At 44.1% G+C, this 24,519-nt stretch overlaps 1 protein-coding gene across 1 annotated transcript in view; it reads left to right on the plus strand.

The window, feature by feature from the left end:
• The window catches only part of CNTNAP2 (contactin associated protein-like 2), a 1,206,610-nt gene that overhangs the window by 480,405 nt on the left and 701,686 nt on the right, over positions 1–24,519 (plus strand). The window contains exon 9 of the mRNA XM_006887275.1: positions 22,797–22,946. Within this exon, the coding sequence (XP_006887337.1) occupies positions 22,797–22,946 (150 nt within the window). The remainder of the gene's footprint in view (positions 1–22,796; positions 22,947–24,519) is intronic.

Consider the following 24,519-nt stretch of genomic DNA (forward strand, 5'->3'; position numbering starts at 1 on the left):
GACTGCCTCCTGGTCCAAGTATAAGTTTCACATTAGAACAATCAATTGTTCTGGGGTTCCCATTCTTCTCAGAGTCAGCCATAGTTTGTTTCCTGCATTAAAGTAAATAAAACCTGCTATATATCTGTGATAGAATTGTAACATTCCGATTATCAGTATTTTAATTCCTTATAATTCCTTGGAATTATAGTCTAGGTTGTCCTTACATGTTAAGTGGTAAAAAGTAAAACTTGCACAATTATCTAAAAGGAATCAACTAAAAATTCCAAGTCAAGGAGCATTGGGATTTCACCTGCACAGTTGTTGAGTTAGATGCCATCTGTTGCTTTGACTCATAGCAACCTCATGTGACAAGACTGGAATGTCCCTTGGGGCCACCTGGCTGTCGTCTCTCCCGGATGTGCCAAGTCTTTAACTGGTGAAGCCACCAGGTGGATACCCACCAGCAACCTTTCAGATGGCAGCCAGATATTTGACTCCGTCTCCACCAGCTCTCATCCAGGTGCACAGTGCAAGCCCACTGGCCTGGATTGATCCCACCTCACAGGCATCCTCCAGCAGGGGCCTAGGCTGTAACCTTTACAGAAAGAGACCAGCCCAGGGTCTTCCCAGGAGAGCCTAGGAGAGTTTGACTTGCTGACGTTTTGCAGAGAGGCCCAGTACTTTACACACTATGCCACCAGGGCTCCTTCCTAAACCACAAAGTTTCATTCTTTTACATCCCCCCAAAATAGATGAGCCAGTTTTTCTCTGTTAAAATGAGTAAATAAAATTAGTTCCTAAATATCTTATTCATAGCTTGCTAGACACATCCAAAATACATACTTGAAATAAGAATTATAATGAAGATGATTAAATAACTAACTCTTGGTTTAATCACTCTAAACCTTATCTTTATGATATTATATCACATATTAGTATTGTCTAAATTTCAGCATGTCTATAATTTCCATAAAGACAATCTGAACTTCAGATACTGGGCTTTAAAAATCTCCATCTTGTAGGGTCTTTGTCTCATTCTCTGACCCCTCACCTTTCCCAGCATGATAGCTCTTTCGAGGATTAGCCTCTCCCAGCTAGTCTACATAGTGACTGCAACAATGGGTTTAAATGTGTCGGACATGGTGAGGATGGTACAAGAGAGAACAGGGCTTAGATCTGTTGGTCACAGGGTTACGAGGAGTTGTATGCATCTCTGCGGCATCTGACAGCAACTTTTTAAAAAAATGGTGCATTGGGTTAACGTCAATTATAGTTATCTTCTCAAAACATGGTGTAAAAGCTTCTCCTGGCTGGAGTCTGAGCGCCGCTGCCAAGCTCCGGTTGTAGAGGGTCCACTCTCTCCCCTCGGGTGCCCCTGGTCCCTCCTCAGCTTCCCCGGGCCCGACCTCGGCCGTGCTGGGGCCCTGATCCGACTGCTGGCGGTGGTCGTCGTGACGCAGGTCCGACCGGACAGCGCTGCTGTGGTTTCTAAGCTTCGTCAGTCAGAACTGAAGCATGAGAAGGACCCATGCTGCTAGGAGACCACCCACCTGTCAGTGTGTGACACCTGGTGGCCGCAGTGCTGCTGAGATGCGGGAGCTGTGGGCTGGCGTTTCAGGACCACATGGCCACCGCGTGGACGGGTTTCAGCCGAGCTTTCAGATGGAGAGGAGCACGTGAGGACAGTGTGGAGCTCTGCCTCCAGGAGTCTCGCCCTGCATGCTGCTGCTGGCACTGCGGACCCACACGGGCCTGGCCCGGCAGCACGGGGTTCTGGGGTGGATCGCTGCCCCTGAGTGGGGTCAACTCTGCGAGCCTCAGCGGGAGGGCAGTCCGTGCTCTGTGCTCCCTAACTACAGCCCAGCGCATGGCTGGCCCTCCAGTCTCTTTCCAAGGCTGTAAGTCACACAGGAGGAGATTCCCTCCTTTCTCCTGCGGGGACCTGGGGGATTTGAACTACTAGAAAGGTTCGACCTTTGAGTTAGCTGCCCAGGTCCTTGTGCACAGGGTTAGTTCTGAAATCGGCCTGCATAATCAGGTGGATGTGTTCAACCCAACAGCAAAAGCAGCCTGGATGAACTGGTATAATGTTTGCTTTCCAGGTGCACAGCACTGCTTGCAAGTACATTTCCTAGGCAACTGTAATTTTTGTTTGAGGCAAGACACTGCTGCCTTCGGAGACCCCGCGAAGTATACACACAATTTGGCATGAGGAGAGTCTCCACTTCCCATGCTTGTGTGTCTGGGTTCCCATAGCCTTTGGGGATAGGAAGAACAGGCTGAGGTCTGCACAGAAAACAGCAGTGGAGACCTTTCTAGCTGCACCGATGATATTCACAAGCAGAGGCCCCGTGTCCCCGGGCAGTGGGCTCCAGTCCAGCTCCTCTCCCAGCCCCCACAGCCATGCCAGACGAAGTCGGGTTCTGGGAAGATGCCAGCCTCAGACGCCAGCCTTGTCATGTTCCCGTGACTTTCGCAGAGAACAGCAGTGTTCAGCTGAGCCTTTCTTTATTTGCAGTGCCCTTTAGGGGAAAAAGAACAAAACAAAACATTTTCTCTTTAAAAACTATACAAAGCTTAACTCAAGCAGTTTCATTGGTCTCGTTTCCAAAGACCTAATGGAAAAGGTCCCCCCTTCCTTGGTGAGGCTGCGTGTCGCTTGGTAAAGGTACGACCTGGTGGTCATCATTCTGCTCTCAGTAGCTGTGCTCCCGTGCCTCGGTGAACACCATCACTCTGGGTCCTGTATTTCTAGTAAACTTTTCTTTTTTCCCAAGAGCTTCTGAGAAATGCATACCCAAGCGCAGAAAAAGCAAGACATCTTTCTCGTTGTCATTTTAGAACCCTAGTTAGCAGCTGATGTGGGCCAGCTGCCAAACCCCAAGCTTCGAAGACCCCAGGTTTACAGCTCTGACGATCAGTAGTGGGAGCGAGCTGGATTTGAAATCCCCCATTTCTGCCCTCTTTCCATCCACATCATTTCCAGCGGGGGTGGAGCTGACTCCCCTCGTGGTGGCCCCGGGTGTCCCTGAGACTCCCGTGTTTGGGGAAGCAGACTCTGAGCCTTGTCTCCAGATGCCTGAGCAGGTTTGAACCTCCGGCCTTTCAGTTAACCACTTAGGACGCTAACTGTCCCATCTGGAGGTGAAGTCTGCGCACCTGAGACTCAGCCCCAGCCTCACTAATGAGCAAGCTTTGGTGGCTTCGTATCCTGGGCTGTGAATCATGAAGTCAGTGGTCTGAACCCACTCGCTGTTCCTGGGGAGGAAGAAGAGGCAGCCCCTGTAAAGGTTCCCAAGCTCCGGTAACAGATGGAGCATCAGAGTCAGAAGAGGCTTGTCAACCTGAGGACAGTGGCTGTGTGGTTGTTGGTTGTCAGAGCACAGCATTGCCATGTCTCCTAGCTGGCCGCAGAACCACTGTCACTGAGGAGACGGCCACCTATGGGGAGTCAGCCCAGCAGGCTGCCCTCTCTGGCTGACATCTCCACTGCGACAGTCTGCTCCTGTGCCGTGGCCGATGCGGTCACTCTCTGAGCTGCCACTCCACAGCTGAGTGCGTACCCATCACGGCCAGAGCTCTTTCCCCTGACTCAGTCCTCATGGGCTCCTCGCTTGTTCCTCACCATGATGGGGAGGAGGGGCTCAGGTCACTCCTGAGGGACCAGGTTGTTCCCTGGTGCGCACCTGTCACTTCCTTCTTACTCACCCTGGTCTTGAACTTGGCATTCTTGCTCTCAGCGACAGACAGTGCCCCTGCTCTGCTCAGGAGCACCCTGGGCCCCCAAGTGAACTCTTTGCTTCTGAACACAAAGCACATTTGCCTAAAGCCATGTGTTCTTTGAATTCTTCACTGCTGCCACCATGAGTATTGACTGAGGATCCAAATAAAATGAAAGCCTTGACCAACTCAATCTTACATCAGTTTATCTTGACATTGTTTTTCACTGGTCCAGTGGTAATGAATTTTTTATTTTATTTTGGGATGCTGTCCATGCTGACTCATCAACAACCTGCATTATGCAGATGATACAACCTCATTTTCTGGAAATGAAGACCATTTGAGACATTTGCTGAAAAAGACCAAATACTGCAACCTCCTTTAATATGGATTGCATCTCAAAATCAAGAAGACAAAAATTCTCACCACTGGCCATTAGGCAACATCGTGATAGACGGAGAAAATACTGAGATTGCAACAATTTCATCTTACTTGGATCCACAATCAGTACCTTGTCCCTTGTGTATGAGCAGTCAGAACATCAGGACATGTGTAACATTGGGAAAGTACACTGTCAGGAACTCTCCAAATTACTAAGGAGCACCAATGTCAGTTTGAGGACTAAGGTGCACCTGATTCAGGCCATGTTCTTTTCAGTCACTTGCTATGTATCTGAGAGCTGGGTAATGAATAAGGATTACAGAAGAAGAATTGATGCCTTTGAATTGTAGTGTTGGAGAAGAGTACTGAACATTCCATGGACTATCAGAAGAACAATCACGTAAGACTTGGGGAAAGTGCGGCCTGTTTTTTAGAGAAAAGCTCCATCTCTCATTCTTCAGGTATGTTGCTAGGAGAGGCAACTTGGGAGGGACATCATGCTTGGCAAGGTGGAGGACAGTGACAGAGAAGAAGGTCTTTAAAGAGACTGGCACAGTGACTGTGGCAGTAGGCTCGAGTGTGTTGTAGATGATGAGGGTGGCAGGGTTCACATCTGTTGTTCTTAAGGCATCTGCGAGTCATATTTGACATGACAACATCCAACAACACGAACAATCCATGGTGAAGGCTGCCGTTTTTTATCTTCTTCAGTAAGTGCTCCGAGTCCTCTTCATATTCAGCAAAGTTGTATCATATGCATATCGAAGGTTCATTCCTGCCCCGTCTTCCAATCTTGATGCTGTGTTCCTCTTCATACAGCCCAGCTTCTCAGATTATCTGCCCAGCATGCAGATGGAAGAAGTAACTAATTTATTGAAGTGATTGAATTTATGATGATATTCCTCATGAATGTGCTATTCATGAATAAATTCATTAAAAGACTAACCTGTGACCCTTAGCTTTTGATAAATTGAATAATCCTTAAAATACTAATATATTCACATTTATAGAATATATTCAAGAGAAATATATTCATGAATATATTCATAAGAAGAATATATTTACATTCATTGACTATATTAAATAAGAGAATTTTTTAAAACAAGTACCTTGTAAATTAGTGAGTTTAATTAGTCATCCACCAGTGGATTCCTTGGATCATTATTTTTAAGCAGCCTGTGTCGGGGAATGGGTTCCTGTGATCCAACACCTTGGCTCTGGCCTGTGGTCAGGAGAAGCAGTACGTCACCACCTCAGGACCTGGGACTTGGGTCTCCTGTGGGCCCGTCTCGGGTGGAGTGGACAGCACCTCCTTCAGCCACATCACCTTCTCCTCCTCTCACCGCAAGTTCCACCTTTTCCCTTTGAGCTGGATTTGATTCCTCTCTGAGTTTCAGAAGTTGATGCTTCGTTTTTGGGAAACTAGGTATGACTCCTTTGTTCACCTGTTCAAAGTTGGCTCGGAACAAAGGGAGGACTCTGGTTTGGAAGTTAGCTTGGTCTGTGAGTGATCTGAGAATGGCGTTGTAGGGACCAGCCACCTGGAGTTCCTCCCTCACATTGTTGTTGTTAGTTGTCGTTGTGTGTCCTTACGTGCGTGGTGACCTTCTGTGTAACAGGAACGCACCTGGTCCTGGAAGTCTTCATGGTCATTTCCATGTTTGAGTCCATTGTTACAGTGACGGTAATAGTCCTTCAGCTGAAGGTTTCTCTCATTTCCCTGACTGTCTCTTTTACCTATTTTGATGTCCTTTTCTAGTAACTGGTCTTTCTGAATGATGTGTCCACATAAATGAACCGTAATCTCTCCATCATTGCTGTAAAAGAACATGGTGTTTCTTCAGAACTGTTCTTCTGAAAAGCCGCGGTATGTTCAGTATTCCCCACCAGCAGCACAGGTCAAGTGTACTGTTTCCTCTGTGTCTCTTTCTCAAGGTCTAGCTCTTGCTGTGTGAGCCTCTGAAGGGTTTCAGGTGTAAGTAGGTCCATAGAGCACAGCTTCTGGTGACATTGTCCTTTCCAGGTACTTGGGGTCAAAAGCATCATAGAGTGAGATCTTTCACGGTGATTGAGCTACGGCAGCACTAAGTCCGAACATTAGAACAGTTGATCCGTCTTGCTCCACCTTTTTATCTAAGTGATAGAGAGATGGCAAGTGTAAGAGAAAGTGCAAGAAATTCTGCCAGAAACATGTTCAGAGAGTTAAAGCGAAGAGGGCGCCACACCGCTGGGGAGAGCAGCAAAGAAGGGCAATAAGTGAGTAGGTTTCTAATAGAGAGGAGAGGGGGGGTTTTTTTGCCCTTATGAATTAAAGCAATTTCCATTCCTTTCATCTGTGACACAAGGGGCCTTAACCATGGCTTATATGCTAATCAAAGAAAAGAAAGCTCTCTCTTTAGAAATTAGACATAATTAAAAAAAGGGACATCATCTTTCAAAACCCTTGACAAGAATCCAGAAATTGCCTTCAGAATTTTGATCAAGTCTTGTCTCCCATCGTGGTCCCCAGATGCTGTATTCTTAAGACCACAGTCCTTGTTAGATGAACTTCATTGAAAGTTTTGCCAAACTGCTGATGTTTTAATATCTCAGAACTCAATACCTACTTGGTATGTTTTTGGTGGCCTCTGTGCACGTCTGTTTCTCGGCTTGTTAAAGGTATTTTATTTTCTTATAATTTCTGCATTTTAACATTGTCTCAGTTGCTTACACATTAATTCTTGACCTTTTTAAGGAAAATATAATAAAATGCACTTAGACAACATTTACCCAATGGACTGATTTTAGGAAGGAATGTACTCGTGCTGCCGGCTTCCAGGTGAAGAGGTGGGGTGCCTCAGTCCCCCAGGTTGTCCCCAAGCAGCATCTTTCGTTATGCTGGTTCTTTAGGAAGTTCACTCTAAGCTTCAAACAACACACTTAATACTCTTTCTGATCAAAGGCTTCTTTCGACCACTAGCTCTAAGTAATGTTGGCTGGCAAACTGTGCGACAGCTACACAAGAATTAAGAAGCCCATCTGTATGCCTTACTCACCAAGGCTTAGGAAGACAGGCCCGTGGGGTGAGAGTGCTTACCTGCGGCTCTCCTCTGACGAGAAGGCAGAGTTAGCAACACCCGCTCAATCACAGACTCTCTCAGGTAACAGCCTCCCTGGGGCCCTGTCCACTGGCATCTTCCTGCTAGTCCTTGGTATTACTCAAGACAAGTTATTCATTCAGGGCAAATTCTGAGCCAAACACTTGACTTCTGCCTTCAACTTCTCTGTACTTCCTGAGACGTTATTTATGTAATTTCACAGAAGTGGCAAAGAGCCCCCTTCTACTTTCAAACCAATCAAAGACCACTGGCCTCCCTGAGTAGCTAAGTAGTGTCCCCCTCCGGGCAGAGGACCTGTACATTTCTGCTTTATGTGGGTAATGGAGTAGCCCATATCTTGACAAGTTAAAACATGCAGCCTCAGTTACCTGGGTGTCTAGCTGGACATGTTCTCCAGCATGATGTATTTTCCAGCTGTCCCACGGTGACCGTCCCTGCCCGTCTGTGGCACACGTGTGCTTGGGTCTGGGCCAGGCATTCGGAGGCAGGGGAGCTGTCACCTCACCTGGAAACAACCATCCACCTGCAGGAGGGCCCTCCGGGCTGGAGCAAGGATCAGATTTGTTCACAAGTACGAGTGTCCAAATTTCTGTTTGTGTCTCAGTCCTAATTTCCTCAGTGTCTATTCCTCACAGTGGAATCGCTGGGTCATATGGAATATCTATGTTCAGCTTTTCAAGGAAACAACCTGACTTCCAGAGTGATTGTATCATTTTACAATCTAACCAACAGTGTCTGAAATCTCTCCGCATCCTCTCCAAAATTTATTGCTTGCTGTCCTGTTAAACTTTGTCACTGCAGTTAGGTAAGATGGTATCTTGTTGTGGTTTTGATTTGCATGTTGTTACCAGAGACTTTGAGCACCAATGTTCATAACTGAATTATTCACACTAGTAGGAACATGGAAACAGCCCAAATATCCCATCAACAAACAACTGGATTGAGAAATTGTAGTATATTCATTCGGTGGAATACTATGCACTACTCAGGAGCAGTGATTTTGAAAAATAGTATTAATGTGGGAGAGGCTTGAGGGCATTATGGTGTGTAAACTAACTCAGGTGCATAAGATCAAATACTGTGTAAGACCATTATAGTACAAACAGAAGGATGACCGTGAGATGTGCATGGATATACAAAGACAGAAGAAGTGGGGGCGCTGAGGGTGAGGCAGGGAAATCAAGGGGCCACAGAGTTTGTTAGGTGGAGGGAAGGAGTGGAAAAAAAAACAAACCAATGTACATGAACAAAACACAATGTAAAAAAATTACTGCATGCAGACCAATAAAAACTCTCAGTGTCACTTTGTCCTAACTCGAGCCCAGCTCCCAGTTCAGACAGCACACTGCACCCCTCTCTAGTGCATCCTGCGGTGGACACGTGAGCGGTGACAGACACACCGCTGATGTGTACGATACCTGAACCAGACAGAAGCAGTCCAGTGCCTGTGTCATCTGGCGTAATCCCAGTTCATTGTGAAAGCGTCTGGCTCTCCTTTTCGTCATGGCCGCTGCTTTTGTTTGCATCTGCCTCCATCTTCACGAGGTGCCTCTTTCCTTGTGGGTCTGTGTGTGTGTTTCCCCTTTTAGAAGGCACCACTCAGAAAGGACTGGGTTTAGGATGCACCCCTCTTCTATTACCTCGTTGCTGTCGTTAGGTGCCATCAAGTCATCTGGGCCTCATGACGACACCATGGGCAGCAGAACAAAGCTGGGTCCTTTTCACGTCATCCTCGCTGTCTCGGCCTTTCCCAGCCATCTTGTCAATCAGTGTCTTCAAGAATCTTCGCTTTCATGTCAGAATTCCGACTTTTCCAAACATGATTTCCTTTTCAGGGACTGGCCCCTCCTGACCCCGTGCCCAGAGCTGTGAGATAAAGTCTTCACGTCCTTGTCTCTAAGAAGTACTCTGCTTACACTTCTTCCAGGACTGGGGTCTTTGTCCTTTCAATAGTCTGTGGTATAGTCTATGTTCTTCAGCACAGTTCAGAACCATCCAGTTTCCGATCTTCTTTATTCATTGCCCAACATCCACATGCACATGAAGCAACTGCAAATACTATGGCTTGAATCAGGCACACCTTAGTCTTTAAACTGAAACTTTTGCTCTTTAACACTTGACAGCGATCTTGGGAACATTTTTGCCCATGTAATGTGTGCTCTGATTTCATCACTGATATTCTCTTTGGTGCTGACTGGAGACTCATGTCAGATGCAATCATGGCTCACGTGGTTAGTTTTTCCTTTTATGGTCTTATTTACTGTTCCAGTTGTGAGGATTTTTCATTTATTTATGTTGCAGTGTAATCCATATTGAGAACAATAGTCTTTGATCTTCTTCATTTAGTGTTTCAAGTCTCTCCATTTTCATCAAAGAATGACCCCATCAGCATACAAAAAAAATGTGTTTCTTGGCTGGAGTTATGTTGACAAGCTACCACAGCAGAGGATTTCAAGGCTGAAGGCTGGGTTTCCGTTCAGGACATTGATGACCATGCTTCCTTGTCTGTGGATCAAAGTCATCCTGTCTCGTTCAGCTGCTGCAGCCAGGCGTCCCCTGGCTTGTAGGTGGGTCTCACGGCTGTCCTCGCCCATGCAGGCTGTGTTCTTTACAGATTGTCACTCAGAGAGTTCAGGCTTAGGGCCCCCCACCCCTCGGCCCCCAGTGATACAGATGAATGAACACAGGGGCTGCAGCAATGGGCTGAAACCCAGCACAAGTTACGAGGCTGGTGCGGGACTGGGCTGTTGTCTATCCATGGCACCCAGCAACAGCAGAGGTAAGCTGTAGGAGCCCCAGTGACATAGTAAGTTGTGTGCCGCCCTGCTAACTGGAGGCCAGTTATTCAAGTCCCCCTGCGGCTGTACAGAAGGTGCGCCGACTCCTGAAGGAAGGCTTACAGGTTCAGAACCAGGGGAAGCCTTCTCTAGGGTCGGACCCCTCAACAGTTCAACAGTTACAGCTTTGCTTGGATTTTCTTTCAACATATAAAGGGCCCTGAGGGCACACACTGGTAAGTGCTCAACTGCTGACCAAAAGGTTTGTGGTTTGAAACCATCCAGCGGTTCCATAAGGAGAGAGATGTGACAGTTTGCTCTCTTAAAATCACAGCCCAGGAAGCCACCCCAGGGCAGGTCTACGATGAGTCAGCTTTTTTACTCAGCTACGGCTGTGGTTTTGGCCCCTGAGTGAAGGATGGAAATTATCCAGTGACAAATGTGGAAGCAAGAGCATTCCATTAAAGGTGAATGAAGCAGAATCAGCTACAGAAATGAGGAACTTTGGTTTTATTATGCATTTTATGGTGTAATTTTAAAATAATGATTTCTATGCAAACCGTAAAGGATGGTATCTGAATGTAATATTTTATGTTGTCTTTTGCATGCCTGGAATCTGGTCAGGGTTGCTCTCTCACTGGGCTTGCTCAGTGTCCACATGGCAGCAGCAGGGGCTTGGCTGCAGAGACCAGGATGATGGCACAGGACAGGATTTCAGTCTGCGGTGCATGGGGGCCTCACCTCAAGGACGCCTAGTAATGTGAGGACCAGAAGGGGCCCCGATGAAGTAAGCAATGGCCTCTAAACAAAGGGCCTGTGGCCTGGACCCACCAGCCACACTGCAGGACCAAGAGGAATCAGTCTGCTCATGTAAAATGTCCTAGTCGTGGAAACCCTGCTGGGACTTCGACCCTGTCCTATATGAATTAACTTGATGGCAGGAAGGATTTCTGTGTGATGGTTTGTTGCTTTGTTTTTATTTTATTGGTTTTGGTTAGTGTGGGATTTTTTTTAAGTGATTGATAACTTTTTAAATTTAAGACTTGTTAAGCTGATAACTTGGAATTTAAGACAAGTAGACCATAGATGCTATCCAGGATAAATAGCTATTAATAAAGAAGGGTGGGGGAAGGCACACACACTCTCTCTCTCTTTATTTCTTTTAGTAAATCAAAGGTACTAAAATTCACAGTTCTAGAAGTAGGGTTACTATGAAACCGAGACTTTGAAACATATTCAGAAGAATAAAGAAAATTTCACAATGAGTGCTGTATTCAAGAAAGCCAGTCCTAAATTTATGACAATTGTTCATTTCAAGCTTTTAATTTCTTTTATTATCAAAATATAGAAAAGTGAGAAAGTGGACTGGAGAATTAGCTTAGGCCAAACCACCGTCATTCCCTCCTTTTAATGGAGTTCCCATCATTCTTCCCCTACGGGACTCTTTTTCCATTTCTTCTGAAGTGTTCATGTGGCAGAAGCGTTTGGTTACTGACAGGTCTCCCTGCCCTCTTCTCTTTGTAATGCACAGAGGACAGGGACCCTTGGGGACAGGAGCCACTGTGCTCTGTGATTTCACTCCTGCTCACTCCCCGGTTGGGTCTCACTCCGGAGAAGACGGGCTCAGCACTCCAACAGCCTTATGAGAAGGGAGCCAGGATTGTGTGCGTGACACTCCTGTTACTGGACTGTCGTCAAGGGCTCCATGGTCATCTCAGCCACTTTGCCCCCCGCCACCCCCACCATCTCACTTCTGTTTCCTCTGGAACCAAAGAAGTTCATGTGTAAGAGGCAGTAGTGCACTGTTTATGGAAGAGGCCAAATATGTACAAATACATCTCATATGGCATTGTTTTTGTATGTGCCTTTGAGTTGACCATAGTCAACATCAGCGACCCTACAGACAACAGATTCAAACCTGGCTCTGTCCTGCTCTAACCTCGTGATCTCTGCCTTGCTCAAAACCCATTTTAGCCCTCACTGTGTCAACACAGTTCATCAGAGTCTTCTTTTTTCCAGCATGGAAAAATGCATTTCTCCTATACCTTTTTCATCATGACATGTTCTTCTGAGGACTGAGACCTTTTAACAACAAGCCCCAGGTATGTGAGATGGAGTTTCTTGCCTCTATGAAGCCCTCTGGTTACACTTCCTTCAAGACAAACTTAGTTGTTCTTTGGAAAGTCCTTGGGATATTCAGTGCTCTTCCCAAACACTACAATTCAAGGGCATCAGTTCTTGTTTGGTCTTCCTTTTATTGATTCTCCAACTTTCAGATGCACAGGAAGTATTTGAAGATACCATGGCTTGGGTCAGGTGCACCTCAGTCTTTAAACTGACATACTTATTCTTCTTTAAGATTTTAAATCTTCATAGAAGATTTATTTAATACAACATACCTTTAAAATACTTTTTTTTGTCTGCTGCCATTATGTGGATTGATTATGGATCCTAGTAAATCTAATTAGATGACACAGTAGGTCAACTTCCTGGGGCCAGCAATCATATACGTTTTAATATTCTCAACAGTGCCCACATAGACATGCTCTCAGAGATGTTGGAAAAATTTATTTGAGAATCCCTGCCCTTCAGATGGTGCCAATGTCCTCTCTTGTTGTTGTTGTTGTTATATGCTGTCGAGTCACCTAGGACCTATAGTGACCCTGTGTACAGCAGCTCTGAATCCTGCCCTGTCCTGAGCCAGTCTCACTGATTCTGACACACCAACCCCCATTGCCCCAGTTATCAATCCATCTCATCCAGGGTCTTCCTCTCCAGCACTGTCCCTCCACCCTTCTGAGCAGGATGTCCTTCTCCAGGGACCGGTCTCTCCTGGCCATGTGCCCAAAGTATGTGAGATCAAGCTTCAAAATCCCAGCCTTCAAGGAAAAACTTGGTTTCACCCTCTTTAAGACAGATCTATTTGTTTTCTTGGCAGTCCATGGTATGTTCAAGACTCTTCTCCAACATCACAGCTCAAAGGCATTGACAGCATTGTCCCTCTAGACAGCAGCTAAATGGATGGTGAGCAATGCTGGTGATGTAGTGTGTAAGGTATCAAAGTGCTAACTAAAAGGTGAATGGTGTAACCCCCACCAGCCCTCAGTGAGAGATGAGGCCGTCCGCTCCCTTACAAAAGCGCAGCCTCACAACGTCTATCGAGGAGATCAGCTGCCGTTATCAGAAATTGTATCACAGCTTCTCTGGGACAAATTTGAAACCAAGATAGAAGGCAAGCAATAATTAAGTAATTCATTATACTTTAAGAAACAGATGATAAATATTAACAGTGGGGAAAACCCAAAAAATGACATAATATTAATTTTATAAATACAACTTTCTGCTTAAAATAAGCATAATATGAATGTAAAAAAGGGATATTTATGTTAAGACCAATTAATAGGCATATCTATTTTAAAAAATAAGAACACAAAGTATATGTAAGTATTTAAAATTTAAGTTAAAAAGCTGGATTGTAGGGAAAGTACTTACAAGTGGGCCTCAGTGTAATTAGCGTTCTCACTGTCCATGCAAAGCGACATGGCGGACTGCAGGCCAGAGTTTCTGGCCCGAGTGGCCTGGATTACCTGAAATATTACACGCCTGAGTGAGCTCTGGTGACCTAGTGCTAAGAAGGTGCACTGCAGTCCCTAAGGTGTATGGTTCAAATCCACAAGTTCCTCCACTGGAGAAGGATGGGTAATCTCCTCCTGGGCAATTAACTGCCTCAGAAAACCCATTAGAGGGTTAGCTATGGGTCTGTTCTGAGTCAACAGCATATATTTGAATTTGCTGCACTGCAGTCTGGAGGCACATGGTTCAAAGCCACCAGCTGCTCTGCAGGAGAAGGATGGACAATCTCCTCCTGTGTGATTAATTGCCTCTGAAAACCCACGTGAGTGAGAGTCAGCTATGAGGCGGTTCAACACTCTGATATACATGACAACATGACAAAATTATTTTCTGCTTTGAAATTTTTGTTGATAGTAATGTGTTTTTAGTAATGAATGTTGCTGTTATTGTTGTTACGTGCCATTGAGTCAAATAAAACTCATAGCAACTCTATGAACAAAAGATCTAAGCACTGTTCTATAATTATCTTCGTTTCTCTAATGTTCATAGTTTTCAAAGGCATGCTGTATAGGAAGTGGATGCCAGTCCTGCTTCCAAGCCTGTCTTAGTCTGGAAGCTCTACCAGCACTGTCCACCATGGGTAACCTTTATGGCGTTTGACGCACGAGTGGCACAGCATTCAGTACACAGTAACCCTGCCCCCTTAATACAGCAAACTGACAGACCAGCACTTCACCACTTAGAACAGTATTCTCTCCAAATGTAACTAACACCAACAGCCCAAGGGCCCAACTGCCATATAACTATACAGACCCTCTCACCAGGTCCTGATTGACTTAAACCAGAGGCTTCCAGCCCACCGCTGATTGTTAACTAAATCCAGTAAATCCAGGCAACCAATCAGCTCACACACAGTTGTTAACAAAATAAACAACCAAGTCCTTTACACCCGACTTTAAAGTAAAACAAGAGAACATACTCTCCAGAATCCAATTGCTTAACACATGAGGCTCCTTTCAGTAATGAAAGGCATACTGAAATCAAACAGAAAAAAGATTACAGAATATAAACTTTGATGTGATTATGTGGAACAAATCTGTCCTAGGGGAGTCAGGCGATTGCTGGATTAGGGCACATGTCTTCAAACTCACACAGTTCTAAGGTTTCCACCAGGTGGTAACATGCATATATGACACTTGGGAAATCAGTGGCTTAAGAGACCTGAGATATTGAGCTTGTTGGTGGGTGCATGGGTCTGTTGGACCAGAAAGTGTTAACTACAGGCTGCCACTCAGCATTCTTGCTACGTTTTGTTTACTGTACAAGTTCTTGAGACTTCCCTCTGGTCTAACTCACCTTTGCTCTGCCCTTCTCTCACTTCATGCCTCAGGAGTTCCTACCTGGGTCCACCCATCTTTCCTGCTCCAGGATGCCTCTCTGAATATCCCTTAGCTGGTCACCCTCCTTGTTTGTCGAGCCACCCACTCAGCCACTGTTCTGCTCACTCCGTCCTTTTCCCAGCTTCACAGTTCTTCAGGATCAGCTTAAACACACTCCTTTGTCTCAGCTCTTCTCCAGCTGATGTGATTCATTGGCGCTCTGGTTCCTGACAGCAGATTTCTCTCACCGACCACACATGATCCTTGAGATTCACCGGCTTCTGCTAGTTCCAGGCACCTTGGGCTTGCAGCCACAGTGACTTCATTCTGGTTCTTTCTACAACCACCCCGTTGAGACCAGCCTTGCTCCACTCCAACACGACTTCTTGTCAGCCATCTGATAATATCTTCAAGAACACTATTTTCGAACTTGGTCACATTTATAGATAGCAGGGCGTAGAATTTCAATATCGTTTCTGAACGACGGAGGAGACACCCTTTCATCCCTAGCCCTAGTTTAATCGCAAATGATACTGCTGAGTCATTTTTTATAATGAACACTAAAACAGACACTGTCTCAAACCCGGATACACTATGTAAAAAAACCAAACATTTATTTTATATTTTGTCCTTTTTTATATTTTACAGTAAAAAATTGCATATGTGAAGACACATCTTAAAAGCACAATTCACATACTAAGTAACAAAATCAGCCAGCAAATGGAACATTTTTGTCACCCACCCCTGAAAGTCCTTTTGCCAAAACCTCAGTGTGTTTGCACCCAGACCCATCAGTAGCCCCTGATCTGCTTCCAGTTGCAGGAGGTGAGTTTAGCGTCTTGCGGACTTTCCATCGTTGCTCTAGTCAGGTGCCACGGAGTCAGCTCTGCTGCCCAGAACCCCATGGACAACTGAGCAAATACAGCTGATCCTGTGACATCCTCACAACGCTCTTGGGTTGAACCCATTTTGCCAGTGCATCTGTATGGAGCCACGCTTCATACACTTCATCTTCTCATTGTTAATGGTGATTGGTAGCTGTTTATTCTCGTTTTGAGTTGTGTCACATCAACATTCAAGGTCTGTCAGAGCCATGGAGGCTGCTATTGAAGGGGTGGCTCTTCTCCAATGATGTGCTGAGTATCTTCTAATCAGAGAGTGCCCAGCACTCTGTCAGATCATGTCCCACTGCTCGGATCGTGGCCCTCTGCTCGGATTGTGTCCCACTGCTCGGATCGTGTCCCACCGCATGGATCATGTCCCACTGCTCGGATCCTGTCCTACTGTTTGGCATGAAGCTTACACTGGCCACCTTCCTCTTGGCCTGTCTCAGTCCAGAAGCGCCAGGAAACCTGTCCCCCATGGGTGAACCTACTGGTATTTGAAATACTGGTGGCCTAGCTTCCAACTTTGCACAAACTTTCAGAGAAGGTTAACCTGATGTATGGTTGGTGAGGAATTTTCTAGAAGAGTCCATATATATATGTGTTCTCTCATATTCTATCTCCCCTTCTCCTTCTTTCCCTCTCTCCCTCTCCCTCACTCTCCCCTCCCCCCTTTTAAATTTTCATTTACTCATTGTTGCACATTTTACCCCCTCATCCTCCCTCACCCTCAGCTCACTTTTTTTCTTTAATATTCAGTTTCACAATTACCTCCCTCCCTCCCACCCCAGTCCCCTTTGCAATGATAGGTCTCTTATCTTGGGCTGTTGTCATACAAAAAAAATGTCTAATTATATATTCATTTTAGGCAATTCTTTCTTTCATATGTTCCAGTGCAATGGTCATTTTCTATCTACTCTTTTCCTATTCTCTTCTCAATGCCCCCCCATGTCAGACCTGCTTTATAACAGTGCTGCTATGCAGTATTTGTCCTTTTGTGACTGAGAAACTTCACTCAACATGATGTGCTCCAGGGTCTCCCATGTTGTGTAATGTTTTACAAGTTCATTGTTTTTCAGTGCTGCATAATATTCCATTGTATGAATATACCATAATTTTTCTATCCATTCATTTGTTGACATATGCTTTCTTTTGTGTCCAGATTGATTAGCTCAACAAAATGGTTTTAAAAGTCACTGTTACTGTCATTTGTATAATTAGCACTACCTTCTTTGTTACTGAAAAATAGCTCATAATTATACACTTTTTTCAAGATATATTTTTTCTTCTTCATTAGTTTATTTACAAAATCTAATACAAATTCGAACAAATTCTTTAAATTTCCCTCACCCCCCCATCAAATTGTAAAACCCAATGATTAATCCCCTCTTCCCCCTTTATATCCACATCCCTCTGCTTTTAGCCTCTCCCACCCCTCCTGGATCCTTATACTCCTTCTACAATAACGGTCTTAGACAATATTTATCTTTGTGGGGCTGAGTTAGTTCACTCAGTGTAATGCTCTCCAGTCCCTCCCAAGTTAGGTAATAAATTACAAAGTTATTCCTCCTCCATGCTGCATAGTATTCCATTGTGTGAATGTACCATAATTTCTCAATCCATTTCTTTGTGGTTGGACATTTGGGCTGTTTCCATGTTCTTGTGATGGTGAATAATGCTGCTGTGAACATCAGTGTACAAATACCAGCTTGTGCCTCAGTTCTCATATTCTCAGGGTATATTCTAAGTAGTGGAATAGCTGGGTCAAATGGAATTTCTATGTTCAGCTTTTTGAGGAAGTGCCAAACTGTCTTCCAGAATGGTTGTACTATTTTACAATCCCACCAACAATGTATAAGAGTTCCTTTCTCATCACATCCTCTCCAACATCTATTACTTGCTGCCCTGATAAACTTTGCCACTGTTACTGGAGTGAGATGGCAACTCATTGTAGTTTTTATTTTCATCTTTCTCATTGCCAGTGATTTGGAGCATTTGTTCATGTGTCTATTTGCCGTTCGAATATCTTCCTCTGTGAAACTTCTTTGTGTTTCTTTTGCCCATTTTGTAATTGGATTATAAGTCTTTTTTTGTTTGTTTTTGAAGCCCAGGAGTATTCCGTAAACTTTTGTTATAAGGCTCTTGTCTCAGATGGTATTACCAAATGTTCATTCCCAGTCTGTAGGTTTTTTGTTTTTTGGTGGTTTTTTCCCCCACCACGTTGAAAAACTTTCTGATGTGCACAGGAATTTAATTGGTAGGAGGTTCCATGCATCAATTTTATCCTTTTTAGATTCTAATGTAACAAAATAAGAACCCAGAAATAGACCCAACTATCTATGGTCAACTTACATTCGACAAGGAAATAAAAACTATCAAAGGGGGAAATGATAACCTCTTCAACAAATGGTGCTGGCAAACTGGACTTCCACCTGCAAATAAAAAAAATCAACTCAAGGTGGATCAGAGACCTGGGAGTAAAGCCCAAAACCATAACGTTCATAAGAGACAAACTAGGATCAAGCTTAGAAATGCTAGTCCAAGGTATAAAGAGACTGCCAAATACAACCAGAAATGCACAATCATAATTATAATATATACTTTGTAAATACAGTTGTTTCCATTTTGCTGGTATTATAAATCAAGCTCTTAAACCCTGACTTTTTAGGGCATCCATTTACATTTTGCAGAGTAAGACGTTAGTAATTTTGAAGCCATAAAATAATGTGCATTTCAGTTTTTATGAAGCTGCAAGGTAGCTTTCTAACATGATTGTGCACTTGTACACTCCACCAGCAATAGATGACAGTTTAAACTGTCCCACATGGTGGTCGGCCCTTCTACTATTAGTAGATTTAAGAGGATGGAAAATTTTCTCTCATGTGGTTTTTAATTTCCTTTATGAGTAATTATCTCAAGTACCTTTCATATATGTTTACATAATTGAAATATCTTCATTTGTGTCTTTTCATCATTGCTTGGTAAAGGATTTTAGAACATTTTAATATATTAATTTTTCAAATACATGTATTATAAATTATTTCTCCTAAAAATTACTTTCCTTTGAAAAGTTTTAACCATGTCTATTGATGAGCTAGGGTTTTAATTTGATGAAGTCTAATTTATCAAGTGTTTTAAAAGCCTCTGGCAATTCTTTGCCAATCTCAGTTTCTGAAGTGCTTTCTTATGTTTTCTTTTAGTGTGAAATTATATTCTCATTTAATAATCCATTCATATTTTATAACATTAATGACAATAAGCAAAATATAACAGCACTTTGTCCACTTTCCCCCCATTTCTCATCTCCATTAATCCTTCTGTCCTGCTGCTTCAGCCTTCTGAGTTTTATCCCTGGGAAAATACTTCTTTTTTTACCTAACCTTGTTCCAAGGAGTGAATGACTTCCTGGTTTTATTGGTCAACCTATATATGGTTGTTTGGCAAAGGAACATTGCACAGTTTAATATCAAGAAAGGTGCACCTCAGGACTATACCCTCTCTCCACGTGTGTAAACTGAAAAAATATCACTTGAGAAGCTGGACTTCATGAGGAATGATGTGGCATCAGGACAAGAACTCGTCAACAACCCGTACTGTGCAGATGACACAACCTTCTTGCTAAAAGTGCGGAGGACACAAAACACTTGTTGCAGAAGATCAAAGACTATAGCTTTCAATATGTCTTACTTGGATCCACAGTGAACACTCTTGGTACCAATAGTCAAGAGATCAAAAGACAAGTTGCATTGGGGAAATCTGCTGTTAAGGACCTCTCTAGAGTGCTAAAGAGCAATAATGTCCATCTGGAGAATAAGGTGCACCTAATTCAAGCCGTGATTTTCTCAATGGATTGCTATGCATCTGAAAGTTGAACAATGACTACGGATGACAGAAGAAAAATTCATGTCTTTGAGATGTGGTACTAGAGAAGACTTGTGAATATCCCAAGGACTGCCAAGAGATGAAAGAGGTCTAGCTTGGAGAAAGTGAAACTAGGGTGCTCAAGGGAGGCAAAGAGGGTGAAGCTATGTCTTATGTCCTTTGGGCATGCTGCTAGAAGGATCCAGTCCTCGGAGAAGGACATCAGACCTGGAGAGATGGAGGTTCTGCATAACACTGGAAAGCTCACAACAAGGTGGATTAACATGGTGGCTGTAACAATGGGCTCGAGTGTGTTGAAGCTGGTGAGAGTGGCACAGGATAGCGCAGGGTTCAGACCTGCAGTTCCTAGTGTTGCTGTGTGGCAGTCGACTCCATGGCCAACAACAACATATGCTTTCTATTGCTTGCCTGACAGCTGAGTCATGGGGACGAGCCTTGTTCCAGATTTGAAGGGGACCCTCCAGTTTCTATTAGACCAGTACACCTGGCCTTTGCTGGTTTCGAGTTCTATTCCACATCCCCCCGCCCTCTGTGTCCAGCCTCTTCTACCATCATCCTTTTGCAGTGGTGAGCGCTAGCAGTCAGCACTGCCTTGTTCTTCTGGTCTCAGGGTCACAGATGTTCTATGGACTAATTGTTGACCTCTTTCTTTGTGTGTATCCTTATTTACATCTTCTTCTACATCTCTCCTTTACCCCCTCCTGTAAGAGACGTGCTGATACTTTCTTCTAGAAGCTTTTTAGCTTTATCTTTTGGACTTCTATATAAAATCTGTCTTGTAGCAATGCTTGTTTTGGGTGTGACGTTGAGACTGAGGTATTTTCCATATTTATTAATGTGATCTGATATCATAAATTGATAGCATTCTTCTTTTCCTCATTTGGTGCCACCTCTCCAAATATAGCCTCAGAGCCTCCTAAACCGTAGAGGATGTGCTTCTGTTTGCCTGACCACACGGTGGTGGTTCTCCTGGGGACCTGCCTGATGACAGGGACTTGGAGTGCTGTTTCAGCACACAGACGCCCCCTCCACTGGTCTCCACTCTACACCAGGTGGATACAGCACTGGGCAATTCTTCTACTTCAAGAAAGAAGAAAGCCTTTGTCTTCCGTTTGTCCCCTCATGCACGTCTTACCCGCCTGCAGTCGGTTGTTGATAAGCCATTCTATTTGATAGCCTTTCTATACTTAAGTAAGATGACTTGGCTTTCCATGTAAAAATGAGCAAACTGGCTTCATTTTCTTGTGTTCTAAAATCTTCAAGGAGCCCTGCTGTTGTTGTTGTGAACTGTCATGTCGGAACCAACCCATAGCAGACCCTCCAGTGGTGGTGTAGTAAAGACCAGCGGCTCTGCAGGAAAAGACTAGCAGTGTCCTCCTGTGAAGATTACGTCTTTGAAAACCTAAACCCCTGATTTGATGCAGTGGGTGTGGGGTTTGTCATCTTGAACTCCTTGTATATTGTTGGCATTACAGTCCAGCTGTCTAGACTCACAGAGAGCCAGGGACAGGGTTGGGCTGCCCCACAGGGATTCCAAGGCTGTGCGTTTTATAGAAACAGGTCACCCAGTTCCCCTAGAAGCAGCTCTTGGATTGGAACCATCAGTCTTCCAGTTCACAGCAGTGCTTTGTTGCTGCACCACGAGCACTCATGACACCTCTCTCTTTGTATTCCATAAATGGATCGTTGGTAACTTAGACGAGCTAACGGCACAGTGTGGAGCATTTGAACTGCCTGAAGATTGATGCTTATTCAAGGAAATGCTTCTCTAAAGACTGAATGTTGAGTGAAGCCTGAAGTCTCTGCTCACTGTTATTTTATTTTATGGGGTCTTTTTCTAGCAGATGTTGCATCTCTGTTTGCTACTCTATTTTAAATACTTTCTTTTTGTATTCAATATTCATGAAACCCATCTTTTCTTCTTGTCTCTAATAAGAGTAACATCTGTTTCTTCTTGTTCAATCATAGCCGCCACCTCAAGAGCCTTACTTTAAAAATAATGCCATTAGGAGGCACGCTGGGTGGAATGTGCCTCATTAACATCTCAGATCTGCATTCCAGATGAGGTTTGCTGACAATTATAAGCCAGGGAATGCTAGATGGAACCTATTTCATTATCTTATGGGGGAAAATCAAGAGCAGGATCTAGAAAACGGTTTCAAAGATACCTGTTTTAGGTGGGAAAACTCTTGGCAAAAATAGCAGTTTCCTTTTTCAATGTGCAGGTGTAAAGTGTCCACTGTTGTGAATTGTTGAATAACCAGAGATCCTTAGTATCAAGGAACCCAAGTGTCAGACTAGATTAGATTGGTGCATTTGGTATATGTTGGCACAGTCGTTGTTTGGTTTTGAAGCTCTGTGTTTATATCTGGTTATGTTTATATCCATTTCCTTCAAGTTGGTCACAGGAAAAGGCCTGGCCTGGAATGGGACGTGCTTGTTGGTGATACTTCACTGACAGAGCCTGGCCAGCGACCAGTGAAATGTTTGGAGGAGAAGACACTGTGCACCTGCCAGGGGAGAAGGCCATTCAGTGACCCTTCCAGCCCCACCTCCTCCCTCTCCTGTCAGGCTTCAGGGGAGGGGTTCAGTGTTTGTGCATAAAGAAAGTCAATTCTATCTACAAAGACAAATCCAGCAACATTGTTAACGCACAGTTCGTAGACGACCGTCACAGAGCCCCGCTGATTGCCACCATCCTCAGGAACTCGCCACCTTCAGCTTCGTCTCCACCTCAGCCAGTCACGTCTGAGTTTTGGCATCACTGTTGTTATATTCCACAGAAAATTGCACTTTGAATCCAAAGGCCACGGTTCGCATCCGTCACCTGCTCCGTGGGGGAAATATGCACAGTCACTCCCAAGCAGTTTGCAGCCCCAAAACCCGTAGAGGGGCAGCTCTGAGTTTGTTCCAATTACTCATCAATGAGCCTTAATAATGCTCTTATGTAGATATTTTCTTAAAATAATGAGTTGTTCAAGTCATACATTCCTTATTAGTTAAATCGCCATTTAGTTTACAGATGGCTCCAGGAGACAATCTTGTTTGTTACTGTAGACATGGATTTGAGCTCAACAATCATTAAGAAAAGCTCCCATTTTCTTTTCTTTTGTCCCACAGGTTCTGGGCTGAACAATGGACAGTGGCATGAAGTCCGTTTCCTGGCCAAGGAGAACTTCGCCCTGCTCACCATCGACGGGGACGAGGCTTCAGCTGTCCGGACCAACAGTCCGCTCCAGGTGAAGACGGGCAACAAGTACTTCTTTGGAGGTAAGCAAGCCATGTTTGGGGATCCTTGGGCAGAGGAGAGTTGCCAGGAGGCCTGGCCGATGGAGAGCCTGAGGGTTGAGGACAGTGGGAGATGAGCAGGCATCCCAGCACGTGTGACAGACCGTTGCTGCAAAACCAGACCGCTTCTTCTCACTTTGAGAAAGGAAGTGCATCAGAAAAGTGCCTTTTGTTGCATTTAATGGTTTGTTGACGTCTAAGATATGTCTTTACTGAATACGTCTTCCATTTAGTCGTCTTTCCCCCTCTAAGTCATGCAGTGTGAGACCCGAACAAACATCTCACCCCTGTGAAGACCTTATTTAAGCTTTGTAAGTTATCTAGATATGCATTTTTTATTTAATTTTATATTGGTTTGCATACAAAAGCCCTATACATTGTGTTTTGTTTACGTAAATTGTGTTTCATGCATTCCTCCATTCACACATTTTCACGTTATCATTCCCATACGTTGTGTTTTATAAAATTAATCACTAATGATCCATGCCCATCACCATACCACCTCTTCAGGTCCCAACTAAACCTTTCCTAATTCCTCCACTCCCTTGCTCAGCCCACCTCAAGATTTCACCCCTCCCACTTTCAGCCCCCCATCCCCGCCCCCAGACTCCTCCTCCCTCCCTTCCCACTTTGGACTTTGGTACGCATCTTACTAGTAATCCCTCTATTTTTACAATAATGTTCTTATGCAGTATTTGTCCTTATGAGACTGAGTTAGTTCACTCATCTTAATGCTTTCCAATCTCTCCTGTGTCAGATAGTATTTTTCAATATCAGTGTTTCTGTGTGCTGCATAGTATTCCATTGTGTGAATGTATCACAATTTTAAACCCATTCATTTATTAATTGGCGTTTTGGCTGTTTCCATTTTCTTGCTGTTGTGACTAAGCTGCTATGAACATTGTCTGTAAATCTCTATGTATTGATTCTATTTTCCTTAAGGTATCCCCTGCTTTCTAACAGGTTGATATCTATGGATTTTATTTTCCTTTAATTTTTGTTTTACTTTATTAAAATTCTGGGTTTATTTCACATGTATATTTTTGTTTCCCCACCATTTCCATTTGTCTGACCACTGCTACTATTTGTCCTGTCATAACATTCCATACATACTTAAAACCAAAGCAAAGGGTGGAGTTGCATCTTTGAAAACTAAACAGGCATTTTGGACAACACATTCTTGGCAGAGAAACCTGGACAACATTTATCAGACACGGTAGGGAATGTTCTCACTCAGCATTATAAAAAAGGACAGCCAGATATCAACTATTACAGAAATGAAATAAGATGGAAAATTTTAACAAACTGTTTTAACAAACTATTTTCTTAAAGAGACTTCCTCCACTGCCAGAGATCTTGAATAGCCTCCTGGTCTGTCATCCGGAAGCAATTCTTCACATAATTGATGAATGTGGCTTCCACTTTGGGAAGAGAACCACCTTTTTCTATACTTGCTTCCATTTTTGTTTTAATGTCTTCTACAGAAGTAGGTCCTTTTGGAGTTTTGGGAGTTTTTTCCTGTTTTTTGAAAGATTCTTGTCCTTTCGATCGTGGA

Source organism: Elephantulus edwardii, unplaced genomic scaffold (genome assembly GCF_000299155.1).
Source record: "Elephantulus edwardii isolate Elephantulus edwardi_28Jun2011 unplaced genomic scaffold, EleEdw1.0 scaffold00055, whole genome shotgun sequence".
Classification (NCBI taxonomy): Eukaryota; Metazoa; Chordata; class Mammalia; order Macroscelidea; family Macroscelididae; genus Elephantulus; species Elephantulus edwardii.